Raw genomic sequence first — 19,757 nt, 5'->3', positions numbered from 1 at the left:
CCCAAGAAAACCTTTCTTACCGCGATTCGGCCCCAGCCAAGGTATCGCTCTTTATCCCAAGACCTCCAAGTTTTTTTGGAGAACACTTTACCTAACCGCAGCTAGGATTTTCCCAATCCTTGAATTACAATGCTTTGAGTTATGAATGAGTACTTAATACTCAGATATTACAATAAAGATCAAATACTAAAACCTAAGCAAGAACTCACAAGACTTCCTAGTCTAATATGAATGTACATGCATGAGGTTTCTGAAATTATGCAATCATAAAAAAAACTATCTCTTTTTCTTTCCAAGAAACACAAGAATGATGCAAGAAAGCTTTTCAAAGAAACATGCAACATGAATGTGAAAACTAAAGCCTTAGCATGATCTAGTCTTTCTCTTAATGCAACACTCTCTAATAGTTTCTAACAATGATGATCAATTCTCTGTGTTTTTTACTCTTAGCCATTTCTACAATTTGCCAGAATTTATACAAAATAGATTTTGCCTCTAAAACAGTTTTTTCAGTTATGCAGTTGAAACAGCATAAAACAGACACGTTAGTCGATTAAGCCATGGGGTTAATCGATTAACCAGTGTAACATGATTAAAACAGAAAACAGTTGAGTTAATCGATTAAGTCACCACGTTAATCGACTAACTAGCATATTAAGATATGTGGTTCAAAAATTAAACTTCTCATATGTTATGCTTAACTCTTATACATGTTTTAGCAATTATATTATGCCTAATATGCACATATAACATGTATGATATGCATGAACATATAATAAACTAGATGATATCTCATTTTAGTGGATTAGTTACTTTATTAAGTCTTGTGAGACTCACACCTAGGTTTACCTAACCTAGACTCAATATCTACGGCAAGCATCTTAGACTTCTAAAAAGATAGTAAAGAATTATAACTTAAGTCTAATAAGTCACCACTTGAGCCCTAGGCATGTTGATTGTTGAGCCATCTTCAAGCTTTAATTAACTCCTTGTCTTCGTCAAAACATAGGCAAAACATTGCTAATGCAATCCTTGACACTTTGCATTTTCAATCTCCCCCTTTTTGATGATGATACATACCACATCAAATAATACGTTACATTTGATGAATTAGCTTGACGATGTTGTACATTTGCATAATGGTTGTGAATTCAAAGTTGAAGCGCTTTGCTCTCCCCTTTAGGTAAGCAATGATTAATAATACGAAAGTTATTATGACAACATGCAAATAACATCAAACACAACAAGCAACCTTTTTCCCCATTTTGACATTATCAAAAAGATACGAATATTCAATTCTAGTCAAAAGTAAGAAGATATATAACAATTTATTTTAAGAAACTATAATTATTAGCATAAGCAATAACCAGTTTGAGAAGCTTAAACAAATGCATTGATTTTTTACTATAAAGCTGAATATAGACATATTATGCATGACATATCCATTATGTAAACAGTTTAGACATGGAATGATTAAACATATATGTATTTCACTTGTTAAATGTCATTATCACCACTTATTAGCACTTGTTAGGCAATTTTCCTTTTAAAGCACATTTCAATCATTCAATTATAATACACATTTAAGACATGTTCAAGATTCATGCAAAAATAAATTCTATTTAACATAATTAGCAAGGTTCAACATAGTTACAAAATGCTAAAAGATGGTACAACCATAACCATGAGATGTACTTGACTCAAAAATATAGACGTAAGCCACAAAACAACAAGAATTAAATTTCAAAAAAAATTGAGCTCAAGTAATCGATTATCACAAAATTTAATCGATTAAGATGATGTATTTTAGAAAGTTTTAGCTACTGGAACTCATTTAATCGATTATACTGAGGGTTTGCACTTTCAAGTTTTATTAGAGTTATGTATATTACAAAATTTTCTATAGCATTTATATTTTTATGCATTTCATTCTAAACTAATTTAATTACTCATACATTATTATATTATTTTCATTATCTCATTCTTGTTATACTAGTTTGTTCTTCACTTGCAACCTCAAATTTGCATATGGCTCTTAGAATTTGCATATAGTATTCATTTTGAGGTTGTGATGGATGATCGCGGGAAAGTCATATCTTGTATAAATGTCTTCATGTCTCTCTATCAAAGCATTGCCTTCACTGCAATAGTGGAATAAAAAATAATGTTAGTTAAAAATAGTCTTTTTTCTTTTAACTGTTGATAAGTAAGTGTCAAAAAATAATTCACCCAATATATTTTTTAACATGTTATGAAAGATATTTTTTCCTCACTTAAATATGTTATTTGCACTTTTGCAATAATAACTCTTCATAATGTCCAGCCAAGGTCAAGCATCTTTAACAATTGGAAGGTTGAGAGATGTTGGCTGGAATTATTACACTTTACTAACACAAAGTAACACAAATAATGTGATATCTAATATTTGCTCTAATACCTATAAAGGAAGAATTACTGGATTGAAGAATCATTTGATGGGAAGATCAGACAATGTTAAGATATATACTGAGTATCCCAAGGAAGTTCGAGAAGAAACAATATAAGGATGTTGCAACATATCAAAGGGTGGTGCAAGATTCTAGGGATATATTAGGTGATAGTGGTGAAGAACGTGTACTCTATGAAGGTCTTGAAGAAATAACACAAACAACTAGCAGTATTGCTGGGAGGAAGAATACTGACCATATAGATCTCTTTTTTAGAAATCCAGAGACTAGTAGTAAGAAAGAGAAGATGCATTAAGAAAATATAAAGGAGACAATAGACAAAAAAGTTTAGCAATGGGTCCACATATTCATAGCTCAATTTTGGTATCAAGTTGGCCTCCCGTTCAATTTGGTAAAGTTGGACAACTTCCATGAAATGCTTGAAACTGTCAGAAAGTTTGGATCACATTTGCCACCTCCAACCTACTATGATATGAGAGTCTCACTCCTAGAAATAGAGGTGAAGTACACAAAAGACTTAATGAAGGATCATAAGGTGCAGTGGGAAATATTTGGATGCTCCATCATGTCTCACACTTGGAATGGTAGGAAACAAAGATGTATTATTAATTTTCTAGTGAATTCGACTGCAAGGATAATGTTCATCAAGTCTGTGGATGGGTCTAACTTTGTAAAAATCGGCGATAAAATATTTGAGTTGCTTGATGTTGTTGTGGAGGAGGTTGGAGAGGAAAATGTAAAGCAAGTTAATAGACAATGGGATGAACTATGTTTTAGCTTCTGAGATGTTGGAAATAAAAAGACCAAAAATTTATTGGACCTCATGTGCAGCACATTGCATAGATTTGATGTTGGAAGATATTGGAAAGCTTCCTAAGATCAAAATGACAATCAAAAGGGCTATCTCTCTTGTTGGCTTCATTTATGGTCATTCAAGTATATTGAGTTTCATGAGGCACTTCACAAAAAAGATGGATTTGGTGAAGCATGCACTGGCCAGATTTGCAACATCCTTTCTATCTTTCGAAAGGCTTTATGAGGAGAAGGCAAATTTGAGGAACATGTTTGACTCAGATGAGTGGACAACAAACAAATTGTCCAAAGAAATCAAAGAAAATGAAGCAATAAAAATTGTGCTCATGCCAAGTCTTTGGAAGAATGTAGCATATGCAATGAAGGTTATGAGACCTCTTGTGAAAATATTTCGGCTCGTGGATAGTGAGAAGAAGACAACCATGGGTTATATTTATCAAGCTATGATAAGGCTAAGATGGCCATTATAAAGGTCATTCAATGAGAAGGAAAACAAATACAATGATGTATTTAAGATCATTGATGAAAGATGGAATTGTCAGCTTCATCGTCCATTACATGCGGTTGGTCACATGCTAAATCCGGAATATTATTATGCAAATCATACATGGAGTTTGACCCTGAGGTTATAGGTGGGTTGCATGCTTCCTTCATAAGTTTGCACCCAATACACAAACAAAATTCATGATATTGAAGGAGATGCAAACATATAAATATGCTAGTGGAATGTTTAGATCATCCACAACTATAGCCATGAGTATAGAAATTGCACCAGGTAAGAAATAAAATATCTTTGGCTTTACAAAACATTTTTTTATATTTAAGTCAATTGCTTAACAAAATATATTTGTCTTTGTAGTTATATGGTGGAGAACGTTCGGTGCATCAGCCCCAAATTTACAATCTTGTCTTTGACCTGTAGTGAATCGGGATATGAATGCAATTTGAGTGTTCTTGAACAAGTAATTATTTACTTACTTTCATTTTGATTTACCTTAAAAAATTATAAGTATCTCATCTTAGTTATTTATTGGAATGTTGCAGATTCATACCAAGAAAATGAATAAACTTGATATTAAAAGAATGCATGACTTGGTCTATGTTAAATACAATCAAACATTGAAGTGGAGATATAACATCAAGGATGAATTTGACCCAATCTCTCTCAATGAAATTGATGAATATAAGGAATGGCTTGTTGGGAGATGGATAGTGATGATGATGAAGGTGGAAATGAAAGGGTTTTTGAGGATGATGATGATGATCTTGAATGAGATACTATTTATAGGGCTTTAGGGATTGGGGAGCATAGAACGAGTACTAGTTGTCAAAAAATAAATAACCTTATACTTATACGTTCAAGAGGAAAAGCTAAGAAAGCTAAGGGTGGTTCTTCATCATCGTTATTTGCCCATAATGTCATGATGACTGAATTTGGCAACCGCCATCCGCCATGGACAACACTGACGTGTATCGGTTTAGCATATATAACATACCAAGTTCGGCTTAGCATGTAGTGCGTACTTAGTTTCATATAAAATAAAGAGAATAAAGTATTTTATCATACCAAGGAGATAACTTATCTGCTTAAATTCACTCAGTATTTGACATGTGTCTTATTTTTTTTTATAATATATTTTAAAATGAAAACTTCTTGAATAAAAGAAAACAAGACACATGTCAAATGTTGAGTGAGTTTAAGAAGATAAGTTATCTTCTGATATGAAGTGATACTTTATTCTCTAAAATAAATCTTTATAATAATATTGTTTCAAATTGGGAACTTCACAACAAATAGGAATCATGTAACTATTGGTTTTGGAAGATTTGTTTTCCTATTAAAGACCAAGCTACTTATATTTATTTCATAAAAGTTAGAGTAATCAGGGAAAATATTACAAATCTAGACTGAAACAATTGTTGATCATCAAGATCAGACTGGTTGACAGCTATAACGTTGAAGTCCTTATGTGGCCATTGTGTTTAATGTGTAAAAACAATTGATAGAGAAGCTCTGAGATATTTCATATTAGTGTCAAAATCAAAATAAAACACCAAGGGCCTATATGAAAATTTACAGTTAAAACTAAAATATCATGGCTTACCATTTAAACACTTGCTTCAGTCAGAAGAAAGATCTCAAAAAGTTGAAGTTACAGTACATTTTTTTCTGTTGTGTGAATAATAGAAGAAAATGCAGCTAATACATATGCAATTAAGAATACAAGTATCATTGTGTAGGCTTCAAAAATCATGATATAGTGCAGTTTGAAACACTCCCCATGTAAGCTCCAACCTATGTGCAAATTCCTTCTCTCTTGTAAAGATGACAGTGCCATGATCAGCATTTGGTATGATGTTAATTTCAGCATTTGGAGCCATTAACTTTAAGTTATTGCAGCACTCCATTTGCACCACCTTATCATTATCACCTTGAATGACATTTATTCTAACTCCAGATTTGCTCAAAATTTTCAGGTAACTATCCATATATTTCGCTCCTCCACATATCACATTATGCATCGAATTCCAGGCCGATTGATGGGTGTGCCTAGTTAAGTCTATGGTTAAGAAATGAAGATCCCTGTGAAAGTTAAAGCAAGGCAAGTTTATCATCTGTGTCCTTAAATAGTTAAGGATATAAGCAAGAAACTAGAATATGTGAGGGGAAAAACAGTTTTAAAGTAGGTTTAAATTAAGCAACTAAGAGTTTCTCTATCTTTAAATTATTTTAGTTGGATAAGATTGTGATAAACTCTATAGAGTAAATTGAGGATGAATACCAACCGTTGGTCTAGTGGCTTAAAGCCCACTGGACCCCGAAATATGTACTAGGCGAAAAAGTAAATGTTCAATTATTAAGAATAACATTGTTGAGAGGGGCAAATACATATTCGTAACGGGATTAGTTTCTTATCGTGAGGAGATATCACTTATACCAAAAAATTGAGGATCAATACAATTTTGAACAATGCTAGTAATACTGTATTTAACAATCTTTAACACACATTTTGTTATTTTTTGGTACTAATAAGGTATCCTCCCCGTCTTTTGATAAGAAACTAATGCGTGGTTGCCCCTCCCGACAAAAGTCGCTCCTATGAATCGAACCTTAACTTTTTTGTCATCTTAAAGAGTTAATTGGGTCTTACACCACTCACCGACATCTTATTGGTACACATTTTGTTATTTGACAGAGTTCATATATGGTATATGACCCACTAAATAATAAGGAATGTTGAAAAGAGTGTAATGTTAATATTATTTGCCATTCACGTGAAAGACAACTTCATTACATTATGAAATGTTTGTTACCTGTTGCGAGTAATGACTTTTAGAACCTTCTCCCATATCCTGTGATTTCTGCAGAAGACAAGGCATACACATCGACCCAAGTGCTCATGCCATGACATAAATGAAGAACCAAATGATAATGGTGGCCACAATTTCTTCCCAGCAAGTTTTGCAAGTGCATTCAAACAAGCCTCATTTCCCTCGGAAGGAGAGTATGGCTTCAAAAAACCGTAACAATAAAGGAAAATTTCAGAAGATATTTTTTTTAGATAAGAAAAATTGTGTTAAATAGAGCATAAGGGTACTAGTCCAATAAAAGAGGAAATCAATAATTGATCCTTTGCACAAGCTCCCACATAGTGGGGTCTTGGTAATGATAGATGTACGCATCCTTACTTGCAAGTGGAGAAACTGTTTCGAGACAGGTAGCTCAGTGCACGAGGCTCCTACCTAATGTGATCTGAGAATGATACATGGATGCAGTCTTATCCCGCAAACGGAGAGACTGTTTCCAGGACAGGCAATCCAGTGTACGAGGCTCCCACCTAGTGAGATATGGGTAAGATAGATGTATGTAGCCTTACCTCCAAGCGAAGAGACTATTTCCAAGACAAGCGACCCAGTGTACAAAACTCTTACTTAATAGGGTCTGGGTAGGGTAAATATACTTAGCCTTACACCGCCAGCGGCCAGGCTGTTGGGTAGAGTAGATATAAAAGCAAACTTATTCTGACTGCAGAAAGTGAGTGACATTGATTCCAAGGTTAATTGCAAATGAGTTTATTGTAGAAAACATGTCAAATTGGTTCGAAACAGTTCAATTCTTAGAAGTATCTACTTTGGGTCTAAGGCACTTACTGGTGCAGTAAGGGTAATTGATTTTACACACTCAGGGTACTTTGCAGCCAAGGCCAGAGCAATTATGCAACCCATAGAGTGTGCGACAATATGGAAAGTAGTTAACTGCAATGGTTGAACCACTGATTTCTCAATCATTTCCACATGATCCTTCAAAGTGTACAAGCAATCTCTTGGCTTAGGACTCTTGCCAAATCCCAAAAGGTCTATGGCAATCAATCTATAGTCATGATTTACTTGTTCTGAAAAATGTGGAAACACTGTCTGAGTCCAAAATGAGGAAGAACAAAGAAATCCATGCAAGAATATAACATTCTCTGAAGCCTTTTCCCTGCAGTTTTCACCAGTGGCTGTCCAAAATAAATTAACAAGAATATTAACTAACTAGAAGAATTCATAGAAACATAAAAAATGATGAGCATATAATGCATCAAACCATCCATTATTACATCCAATGTTTCAAATTGCGGAACGCATCAAATTATGCGGCTGCAATATTGTGGTTGTAGTGACCGCTGCAACCGCATCACACTGCAATTGCAGTGTGACACCGAATCACAATAATGCGACTGCAACAGACCACAACACAACCACATTTGGACCACATTTGGACCACAACGCAACTTCGTTGGGCAATATCAGACCGTATCAATATCAAAAATATTTTTTGGTCACAAAATAATTCACACCACAACAGTCGCAATGCGCACCACAATAATGGCTATCGTTGTTGTTGCTATTGGTGCACATATATGTCTATCCACAATTCTTGTTTCTTAAGTACAAGTTCTAAATTGTGGTCCACGATTATAATTGTAGCTACAATAATGAGGTTTTGATTGTCTCTACAACCAAATTGTTATCACAATTGTGGCTGCATTTTCCCATTACAAGGTTCTAAACTGTGTCCAAAATTATAATTGTAGGTACAATATTGAGGTTTTAATAGTTTCTGCAACCAAATTATGATCACAAGTGTGACCACATTTCCACAATTGTCCGCAATTTCACTAATGGCAAAGATACTACAACCATAATTTAGAACCTTGCTCACTCATAACCTTTAAAAAATGAAAGCAAAAGTTTTGATAGATGATTAAAAAGATGGGTGAAGCTATTGGCTCTTCCAATTGCTTATCCCTTCTTCTTGCTAACCAATGATAATTTTGTAAAATAAAACCTTGAAATAACGGTTATTAGTTGATTGGAAACATAATTTGAAGTGTCCATAGAATATTTGGAAGTGCCAATAACTCAGTACCATCAATCATCAATAAATAACGAGATTGATTTACTCCAAGAGTATATCTTCATCTTTCATTCTAGGGAAATTTAATAATTAGTATTTACTTACTAATTCCAACTGTTATAGTTCCGTAGAATGGATGAGTAGGATGTGGAGTAGGTTTTTTAAGTTTATCCTATCCCAATAGGAAGCAAAGTAGTAGAATTACCTGTTAAGGGTTCCTTCACAACAAAATGAAGCTTATAGTCACCCTCATTCACCACCCATGAAAGACATGACTCACACCCACAATCAGACCAAAGGTTCATTGCCCTTTCACTACTAACTTCACCACATTTTCTATTGAAAATTTGTCTCTTTCTCTCAAATTGTAAGAAACCCATTTCTCTAAAAATGCTCTTCCTCTTATACAAACTATCTGAAACACCATCATCTTCATCATCTCTTAAAATTTTCTCCTTTTTCCTTCCACAGCAACAAGGAAAGGCTTCCCCTTCAATGTGTTCATCAAGGTATCTAAAGATAACACAGAAAACAGCATCAAGAAGATCAAAAATGAGGAAAACAAGGAAACATGTGATTGAAGTGAGCACTTGAAGTGAATTGTTCAACCATTTTGGTGAGGCAACTGCTAGAGACATGGATAGAAAAATGAGAATGAGTTGGTATTGGTCTAAAATCAGATTCTATCTGTAATAATTGATAAAGAATTTCTTATACAGAATCTAACTTTGTGAATTTTCTATGCCTCTAAACACACCAAACTGTTTTATCAACTAGCATGTGATAGTTGCATCATAATAATTACATGCATAGTTACATAAAAGAATAAAATTAAAATAATAGCATGACACAACTTTGTTATGGGGATAATCCTATTGAATCTAGGAAAGTGGAAGGTATTGATCCTGAGATTGAAATTATATGGTTCTCTCATTTAACTTATACACACTAAATTTTATAATTGGGTTTGTTACAAAGAATAATGTAAAAACTGACGGAACGCATATCTATCGATTTGATAGCATATAACTATGAATGGGACAAAAAGGTGTTATATTTGTTAGAACATAAGATGGATTGGTGATACAGGTTTTGCCACGTCGTAGGATATATTCAACCACGTATACGGTTTGAGACTTTGAGCCTTTTCCAAAAATGGCAAATAAAATAAAAATTAAATTTTGCCATGTTGATTGGCTGTTTCTGCTGACTGCTGTATATTTTTTAGATAAAAAACTGTGTGAAACATATGCAACAGGAGGTATATTTTTGTTCTTTGGTGCTATCTAGAATAATTATTCAGAACTGAATTATAATTAAAATTTAATTTATTATGTATTGTCTAAATTTTATTGATTACTTTTATATAGATATGTATCTATACGAGTTTTTCTTATTTTGATTGCTCAATGCTCAGTTGTCTTTTCCGTTTGTTTTTTGAAGTCATAAATTGCCAATTGTCAAGTATTTAGTGGAATTGAAAAAGAATAGTAAGATTTAAATTTAATATTCTTTAATGTAATTTAGATTTTAGCATACGATGTTGACTTCTGTATGTTAACAAATATATTACTACAACCAAAAAAAATTATACCACTGCTTCCATTTAAGAATCAAACTTTCTAGAATCGATCGTTTTCCATGTACATGGGTAGAATTTTATACTTTTTCATTACATTTAAAAGGAATATCAACCGCTATATTTTAATGATAATTAATGATGATTATATTAGTTGATTATGTTAAAAACAACAGTGTTGTGTCACGAAATTAATTTTATAGTAATATATGAGCTTCCCTTTTCTGGTTAGTGTTTGGTTTTCTGAATTAGTACTTTCTATATTTTATAGCATCTCATGTGGTTAAAAGACATACCACATATAAAATGTACCTTTATTCTTGTCATTTCATTAAGACTTAAATATTGATGTATTATTAAAAAAATTACATAAAATTCGTACATCATCAATCATATTATTTTTATTTAATAGTGAATAATAATTAAAACATAAATAATAAATATTATGTTAATAGTATAAACTCATTCATTAATCTTTAAACATAATTTCTTAGTCAACTCAGCTCCAACAAATATCTCAATTTCTTACTTTCAAGTAGCTGAAGCCTGAAAAATAAAATAAAATATTATAATTCTATTAAAAAAGTTAAGGACTACTACTATAAAGAAATTATAAATACAGTAGCGAAGTCCTTACCATACATTCCTTAGCATAAATAATCTTACTAACCTCCTTCTTAGACTCCCATTATAAGCCAAGGGAAAAGAATATAATTTATGAAAAAAATAAAATAATTAAATACCAACTATTAGATCTTACACACGGTTAAAGATTAAAACATACTTGAAAATCACACTTAAATTTAATTTAAGAACTTCAATTTAACGAAACATAAAGGTTTTTTAGATCTAAAGTTTTTAACTGTGCTCAACCTTTATGTCTTATAGCTATAGGAACAAGCTTAAGCATCAAAACTAAAGTCTAAACTATTCCTCTATTCCACTTTCAAGATTCTAAAACTATGAAAGTAGTGGTTTTATCAGGAGGAAATTACACTGACACTCCATCAATTTTAGTGAAATTATACAAATTATCTCTCCCTTTTTCCTACAAAAAATCCCTAATTTTTATATATGCATTACACTAACTATCCTCTATGCGAAATAAGTGTGATTTTTTAAATAAAAATAAGTGATAATTGTAATTAAGTTAAACAAAATATAATATATTATGAAAAATAATATACGAGACAATACATTTTCATTATTTTTTGTTCGTTACACCGTAATATAAGAGTGGTTTAAACAATATATACTTAAAATTATTTATATATTTTGTAATGAACCAAAAATAATAAAAATGTATTGACTTGTATACTTTTGTCTCTACAATGAATTATATTTTGTTTAACTTAATTATATTTATCATCATTTTTTGTTTAAAAATCACACTCATTTACCATAATGTATATATAAAAGGTCAGAGATAGTTTATATAATTTCCGTGTTAATAAAATTTACTCTTTTATTAATGATCGGACATTTGTAAAACTTAACAAGCTAAACCCCAATGTGAGATAATGATCACCTCAACAGAGATACTTCATGTTAAAATTCTCCTGCAGGTGACAATATAAGGCTTCAATGTCTTCCATCACCTTCATTTTAATAAAAGAAATATAGAATGTAATATTTATCTATTATTATTATTGTAAACATTCATAATTGGTACATCGTTCATTTTTTATTTGCATTATTTTTCTTGAAAAATCAATAATAATTAAATATGAATGATAGATAATACAATAACAGTATATAAGACTCATACAATGTCAATACATACATTCTTCTTTTCAAAATTTTTTTTAACACCACGATGAAAAATAAAACAAATAAATAGCTACTACTCTTCAACTACCTTCATTATTTTCATTTTTAACTGGTTCTGAGCTCACAACTGGAAGATTTCTTCGGTATTGCTGAGATGTCAATCTTCTCTCCAATGGTGTTTTCCTCTTGCTCACAACAAATCTGTTCACCCCTTTGCGCATTGGCATTATTGATGGAAAATCTTCATCGGGAATCTGACTGAGCTCAGAGATGTCCTTAATCTGTGCAACACGCCGGAACCACCTCTCGGCCTTCGCCTCCTCTGACATGTCCAGAGGATCAGGTTCCTTCACAGCTGACCCTTCCAAACTCTTCCCCGTCCATTGTGCTCTAACACTCTGGTTCTCATATGAAGGGAAAGAATTCCCTGTCAACTTTGGCTTATGGTCATTATTCTCATTCCTGGAATACTTATTACTAAAATCCTCTTGATTGAAAATCTGCCTTGAATTTGAATTTCCACTGGTTGCTGCTCCATAAATAGAACCTACATTATTGTTATTTGAGCTCTGTTCTGAAGGTTTTAGATTCGAGCTCTTCAAGCTTATATCTTGATTTCCAATTTCTTCTCTTCTTCCCAACCCAGGCTTTGCATCATCTAACATCTTTGGAGAGTTGCAGGGAACCCCAGACAATGTTTCAGTATTGGTCATACCTTGTGCATAATCTGCAGTTGGGAACCCAGGTCCAGCTCTAGCATCATCTGACGGCTTCTCTGCCACCTCGGATTTCGAAGATGATTCAACATTAGACCTGTTTGCTGAATCTGTTCTATCTGCTTGGTGTGTTTCCTTTTTGGCAAAGTAATCTGGGGGGAAGGGAACAAAGGGGACAAAGTTGGTATTGCCAGCTTGCTCCATGGCCAAACGTCTCTTATATGCAGGTGAAGTCAAAGAGCGATCCTTCTTCTTGCTAACAACAAATCGATTTTCTCCTTTACGCATGGGCATTATTTCAGGGAACTCCTCATCAGAAATTGCACTTGTTAAATCTGAAACATCATGAAGCTCAGCAACCTTTCTAAACCACCTTTCAGATTTTTCAGCTTGCTCTTTCTCCTTATCTTCGGTGACGTTTTGGCTTGTAGAATTATTAGAAAGTTGTGAACTGCCACTTGAACCAGTGTATCCAACACCAGTGGCTAATACCACCCCTTTGCTCTCCTCTGTTATCATGTTCTCAGACTTTTGGGCAAGCATATCTGCAGACAATGTAAAAGGGGGAACAGTTCTAGCATCTTCTATGCTGGTATTGTGAGTAATGCCAGCTGAACGACCTAGAATGTCATCCAAAGTATCATTGGACTTGGTTGACTCCCCAGCTTTAAAATCGTCAACCCCAGGAGTGCCATCATTGCCCAAATTTCTCCTGTACTGAGCATTGGCCAACCTCCTATCCAATGAAGTTTTCCGAGTGCTCACAACAAATCTGTTTACTCCTTTCCTTAATGGCATTATTTCAGGAAAATCTTCATCTGCTATCACATTGTTAATATCGGCACTGCTGTCTAATTGAGAAACCTTACTAAACCAACGTTGTGCCTTCTCTTCATTGGCAGCTAACCTACTATCAACATCTGAAGTATTATTGCTGTCTCCATTTCCATACCCCATATGTGACATGGAATTTGTGGCAGTGGCACCAAAAGATATTTGTCCAGGCCGCTTGCAATCACACCTTAAGCAAGTCACATTCCTCCCGTAATTATAGAAATCACACCTTCAAAAAGAAATCCCATTAATTGGATGTCTTTATTAAAAGGTTAGAAAAGTGAACATTTCAAATGGAGAATGGTACTTACTGGGGACATTCCCATTCTCCTCCAGCTAGCTGTCGTTTTGGCCTTGCTTCCTCACACTCAAGACATTTAACATTTCTTGAAAAATTCATGAAATTGCACCTGCTCAATATTAGAAAATGAGTATGCTGAAAAACCAGAACGTTGGACAATGCATCAGGGGAAAACTAACTATCATAAATGCCACAAAGTACACACTCACAATACTATCGAGTATCACGCACAATGCAACACAGTTCATTGGGACTAAAATGAAATAAATATAAAATATTACCTTGTGCAAATCCAATCTCCCCTTTTCATTTCAATTTTAGGTCCAGTAGGCACTGTCTGTCCAAATCTACTAGGCATTTGATTTTGCACTGCATCAGAAGAGTTGGGTCCAGGTGCACTATAACTAAGCTTGAAAAGTTCACCAAACAGATTTCTGACAGATGATTCTACAAGATCTCTGTTATAGAGATTACTCCTTTCTGAAGAGGCCAATGGGTTACTTGCATAACTCAGCATAAACTTCATCAGATCAACCAAATTTGCTCTATCAGTGTCCAACACCTAAGAAGAACATATCAAGCAAAACTAAATCAACAATAAGTTCAACAATTTTGTAAAAATCTGAAATGAAGTCTTAACACATGAGGGAAGACATATTCCAAACCATATGTACATATTTTCTCAAATATTTTGGAATGAATTGTAAAGATGCAAATAGGCTTCTTTCATGGTTTTAAAGCAATCTCCACTTTTTAAAATTTCTTTTCACCCAAAAGATATGTATTTAACAAATGGTTGAATGGTAATAATTTTCAACCACCACATGCTTTTTAAAAATGTTTTTATAGCCCGAGTAAGACTTCAAATTGGCCCTCCAAAGATAGGTTCCACCAACATGGTCTTCCAAAGAAAAGTGTCACCACATGAGTCCTTGGAAGTTTAAAATGCCACCATGTGATGCAAAATTAAGTCCCTACAAGATTTGCAAATAAGTCCCCAGAAGGCCAGAAGGACCAATGTGGTGCCATTTTAAAACTCAGGAACTTATTTGGTGATACTTCTCTTTGGAGGACCAAATAGGTGACATTTTTATCTTTGGAAGACACCAATTTGACGTTTTAATCTTTTTACTGTCACACAGAAAAATGCTTACTCTATTATGATGTTTGATATAACGAATATGACAACAAAGATTAGTAACTGAACTAGAGTAAGAGGTAAAACTAATTTTGTAACATGGAATATCGAATTTTTCTTTCGAAAAAATCCAACAGAGCCTAAAAGTACATAACATAAAACTCATCACTAAAGCTTAATCCACCTGGGATGAAAAAAAAGAAAGAAATTGATGTGGCTGGACTAACGTGTAGTCGAGATATATATCACCCCACACGCCCACATACATACACAAAAAAATGGTTCATACCAGACATTGCATAAATCTCACTATGAATCAAGACAAATAAGAAAATATTGGATTTTACACTTAAAACATAGGACAATATGGCAAAACTTAGGTGTCTCTCTATGTACTTGTACTGTCCTTTACCAATAGGAACACATCGTGTAATGGCTTCTCAAAAAAAATTTAACTGCAATAGAGGTAACATGTGACCAACAAGGCGTTAGTCTAGTGGTGTAAGGCCCCGCTAGATCCCCAGAAAAACTAAAAATGTCAAGGGTTCAATTCCTAGGAGCGACACATGTTGGGAGGGACATCCATGCACCCCGAAAAGGATTAGTTCCTTACCCAAAAAGGAAAGGGGATACCCTTGGTAGTACCAAAAAGAAAGGAGGTAACACGTGTATTTTATTGAAAAACAGTACAACAAGCACCAAAAGAGTACCTAAATTTTTTCCAAGATAATATACATATATGGCCATAGTTATACAAAATACAAGTTAATAATATCGGTGGAAAAATGAACTTTACTACATTTGCATCTTTACTGATTACTGATAACAATATGCAGTTTACTGATAAGATAGATTGAATTAAATTAATCTTAAAATAATTACAACCCATTTTCTCATCAAATGTGCTGCTTTCTTTCTCTCCCATTAATTCATATCTCCGGAATTATCACACACACAAAAACTGTATGTGGCACATTATAGTACATGTGGAAGAACTGAGCACCATAGCTGTTAAGTAAATAACCAATATAGGAAATGCAGAGTCCAAATCTCACCCCAGATGGATTCGCTTGGGGCATCATAGTTTCCGTTTGAAAAGAAACTAATAGGACCTTTTGGCATTAATTCTTAATAGGAAACATGATTAGGAAGATAATATTTTTGCATAGGATGACTTAAGGGCAATTGCTAAAGAAAATAAATTTGAAAGGAAGGGCATCACCATACACTTGTCTTTGTACACACGAGATGGGACAAATTATTTCAAACAAAAGAAACTAAACAGGAAGTACGGTACCTACACTATTTCTCTTTACTTTCCCCATCTTCAGTTATCCAAGCTTCTAGAAATGCTAATAGAACAGTGTAGTCAAAGGTGCCAGAGGCCTTAGTAAATGTGGTCGGGCAGGGGTTCAAATAAAAATATTGTTTGGATGCGGTTGAGATGGACTAATTAATTTTAAATCAAAACATAATTACATAAGCAAGTTCATATATTCGAAAAGGTTCACATGGCAGCCCAAGACCAAGAAAGAACCAGTTGCACTAATGCAGAATTTAGGAAACTTACATCTTATCCGTAAGTTACACAAATTGCAAACATTAAGGAATATTATACATTCCATATTGCGGAAACAAAGCTGGCATGAAATTTTCAGTTTTTAAACAAACTGTGGTTAAATATTATGGAATAATACTTAAGTTAGTTTGTTAGCTTAAAAGTTAGCTTGCTAGTTAAGCTAACATGTGTGGAAAGTCAATATGTCAAGCAAACAGAATCAGTTAGTTTGCTAATGATGTTTCCTTTTACATTTGCTATATAAATAGAGCTAGGCTCTCTTGTAAAGTTAGTTTTTGATACATACTCAATAAAAGATAAAATGCAGTTCTCTCTCTCTCCACTCCTTCTCTTTCTTATTTCTCTCTCTAGGTAGTTATCTTTACAGTTTACATTGAACCTCTTTATTTTATCATGGGAGGCTGACGAGCACCATTGGAGTTGTATGTGCTTATAGTGCACATCAAAGATGCTTAACAGCCTAGCCTAGCTTGCCAGTGTGCCACATGTGTACTACAAATCCCATCAAGCCCGCTCGCAACATGTTATGCACAATAACAACTATACCTTTTGGTTTAATGATAAGCACTCGGTCCAGAAAAGGTGAACGATTATTAGATCACATGCTAAATAAAAGTAAACAATATAAGAAATCAGAGTCCAAAACTCACACTGGGGGGTATCCGTTGGGAAATCATTTTTAATGAATTTTCAAATAAAAAGAAGTTGGTAGGATCTTTGGGATTAATTCATAATAGGAAAGACAATTTGGAAGATCGTCTTTTGTGTTCGAGATTCAACAACTTAAGTGCAATTGTTGCAATTTGAAACAGGGCACCTCTCAAACACTTTGACCTTGCTAACAAGGACCAATTTTTTCAAAGAAATGAAACTAAACAGAGTGGACCGAAACTGTTTCCCTTTACTTTCCCCCCCACTTGTTATCCTATATCGAGGGTAGTAACATTTGAAGAATTCCAAGCTTCTGAAAAATGCTAATGCAATTGGGCAAGTACCTTTTCCTGGGTCAGGGAAGGCCCTTGCTTTTGGCAACTACTCACTTGCCCTGTTTTGGGTCAGAGGTGCTAGAAAGGTTAAGTAAATAAAAAGAGCGACACTATTTCGTACGAGACGAAATGAGTATGAATGACATGGACGAAGCTTTTACTCCCCTGGTTTATATTATAACTGATAAGGTACCACCTAGAGGCTTTTGATGGTCCTTTTGATAAGGCATTTGATAATATTTATGAAGCATTTACTTTGGATTTCCCTAATTACCCTTATTAAATGCTTTTACTATCTCACATTTTATTGTTGTCAATCATTGCTGTCTTCAGGAATAAGGAATAAAAAAAGGTGGCCTGGTGCATGATACTCTCAGGGTATGGGAGGGTAGATGTACGCAGTCTTACCCGCAAGCAGAGGCTATTTCTGAGAGCTTATTTTGAAGAAATAAAAAAAATGAGAAGATGTTATTTCATCTAGGACAAGTTACATAATATCATGCACGCATTTGAGAGTTACAGAGTATCACTAACACTGAAGCATATATTTTCATTTTCAACAAAACAACACTGAACTAGACAATATGAAAAACAAAATAGCTTAGCACTCACAGTGGCATCACTTTTGGACACAAAATATTTCATCTTCCTCGCAGATTCATCTGAGTCATGGAACAGAAAAGGGGTTCCATGTTCAACCACAACCGCAATATCTCTCATTGAAAGCAACCTAAAGTCATTCAATTCAATTTAAATCTCATAGAATCAGTTAATCCAGCAACCAATTAAATCATAGAATAAACTCTAGCATAGGATTTGAATGGACCACATCTTCTGTCCCAAAAAGTGTGTGTCCGTGTGTCAGTCTGATAGGTTAGAAAAATACTTAATAACTTCAACTTAAGTACATTCTATTCAACCAAACAGAAGCAGTGACACAGTGACACTTTGGGACACCATATGTGCTCCTGAGGGGAAATTAACAAACCGCAAAAGATTAGGTCTCTGGCGAGCGAAGGCCAAGCAGGCAGTAGCTTCGGACAGGAATTTCCTTGACAACTGGACATGCGCCGCGAAGGCATCTTCCGCGGCAGTCTGATTAGCAGAGGCGGTGGAGGTGATGTGGCGGAGGAAGGTAGACCACTCAGACCAAGGGTGCAAGAAAGGAGAGGAGTCGGAAGAGAAGGGTTCGGAGGTGAGGGATGAGGCATGGGTTTGAAAGTGTTGGTGGTGTTGGGAGGGTTTGAGTTTGAGAGGAGAAGGTGAGGAGAGAGAAGAAGAGAGACGGTGGAGGTGGGAGAAGGAAGGAGAGAGGAGGATGAATTTGTGGTGGCGGAGAAGTGTGAAGGGAGTGGTGAGGTGGAATAACAACCTAGGCGCGGCGGCGCTCATTTTATCAGTCAGTGGAGTTATGAGGATGAGGGGATGGATGTGTCTTGCACTTGCTGCCTATATAATCTGTGATAACTGATAAGGAAGACTTTTGGTGAACAGAAATGAGGATGGTCTGGGTTTTTTTAACTTCTCTCAAGTTTTTTACCTCCCCCTTTCCACGATGAGAAAAAATAAATAAGTATATACTAAGAACTTTATATATTATTTATTACTAATTATTATTTTTAATCATTATTAATTTCTTAAAAAAAGTAATATGTCTATTTTTACACTAAAAGTGTACAAATATTGTAATCTTTTATGATTGACTTTAAATAGTTTTTTAAAAGTAAGTAATACAAAGTGGACGGTGAAGTATTGATTATTATAAATTTTTATAGTGGTGGATCCATAAATATTATAATATTAGTATACAAGTTATATATATTATGGTATATAAGTTTTATATATAGTTATTATATTATTATTATTTATATTTAATTATGGTTGATTTTTTAAGAAAAGTAATCCAAATAAATTATATATAATATAGTAGCTTCATATAAATTAAATTACTAATAAATAAATTGTCAGAATTTTTTTTATAGATTGATTGGTCTGGGTTGAAAAATGTAAAAACTCATTATAGTTAATGTAAAGGCATAAGTGTAAGTGTTAACTAGTAAGTTACCCGTGCATTCGCACGGGACGTTATTTTTTGTCACAGTTAAAAACATGCAGGTTATCCATACACTTGCAATGTTAAAGACACACATATTACATATGCACTCATATGGTTAAGAACATATGTTACTCATG

General features: G+C 34.0%; 2 protein-coding genes across 3 annotated transcripts in view; both read right to left on the bottom strand.

Moving 5' to 3' along the window:
- LOC109341421 (zinc finger protein VAR3, chloroplastic) overlaps positions 1 to 19,041 on the bottom strand; it is a 29,308-nt gene extending 10,267 nt beyond the window's left edge. Inside the window, exons 1-7 of one of the 2 annotated variants that reach the window (XM_019579326.1) lie at positions 18,553 to 19,041; positions 18,177 to 18,294; positions 14,143 to 14,423; positions 13,872 to 13,970; positions 12,071 to 13,789; positions 9,511 to 9,514; positions 340 to 355 (exon numbers count right to left, since the gene is read on the bottom strand). In XM_019579326.1, the coding sequence (XP_019434871.1) occupies positions 12,091 to 13,789; positions 13,872 to 13,970; positions 14,143 to 14,423; positions 18,177 to 18,294; positions 18,553 to 18,956 (2,601 nt within the window). In that variant the 5' untranslated portion in view covers positions 18,957 to 19,041 and the 3' untranslated portion in view covers positions 340 to 355; positions 9,511 to 9,514; positions 12,071 to 12,090. Of the gene's footprint in view, positions 1 to 339; positions 356 to 2,644; positions 2,651 to 9,510; positions 9,515 to 12,070; positions 13,790 to 13,871; positions 13,971 to 14,142; positions 14,424 to 18,176; positions 18,295 to 18,552 lie in introns of those variants that run through there. The other variant, XM_019579324.1, reaches the window with a different exon arrangement.
- LOC109341423 (probable lysophospholipase BODYGUARD 4) lies at positions 5,361 to 9,510 on the bottom strand. Its single transcript, XM_019579327.1, has 4 exons — positions 8,867 to 9,510; positions 7,413 to 7,762; positions 6,576 to 6,772; positions 5,361 to 5,844 (listed from the first exon to the last, which is right to left on the bottom strand). Exons 1-4 carry the CDS (start codon positions 9,297 to 9,299, stop codon positions 5,505 to 5,507), a joined length of 1,320 nt encoding a protein of 439 aa, XP_019434872.1. The 5' UTR covers positions 9,300 to 9,510; the 3' UTR covers positions 5,361 to 5,504.
- Positions 19,042 to 19,757: the final 716 nt, after the last annotated feature.

Source organism: Lupinus angustifolius, unplaced genomic scaffold, assembly GCF_001865875.1.
Source record: "Lupinus angustifolius cultivar Tanjil unplaced genomic scaffold, LupAngTanjil_v1.0 Scaffold_461, whole genome shotgun sequence".
Taxonomy (NCBI): domain Eukaryota; kingdom Viridiplantae; phylum Streptophyta; class Magnoliopsida; order Fabales; family Fabaceae; genus Lupinus; species Lupinus angustifolius.
This window is presented reverse-complemented; position numbering and strand designations above follow the sequence as displayed.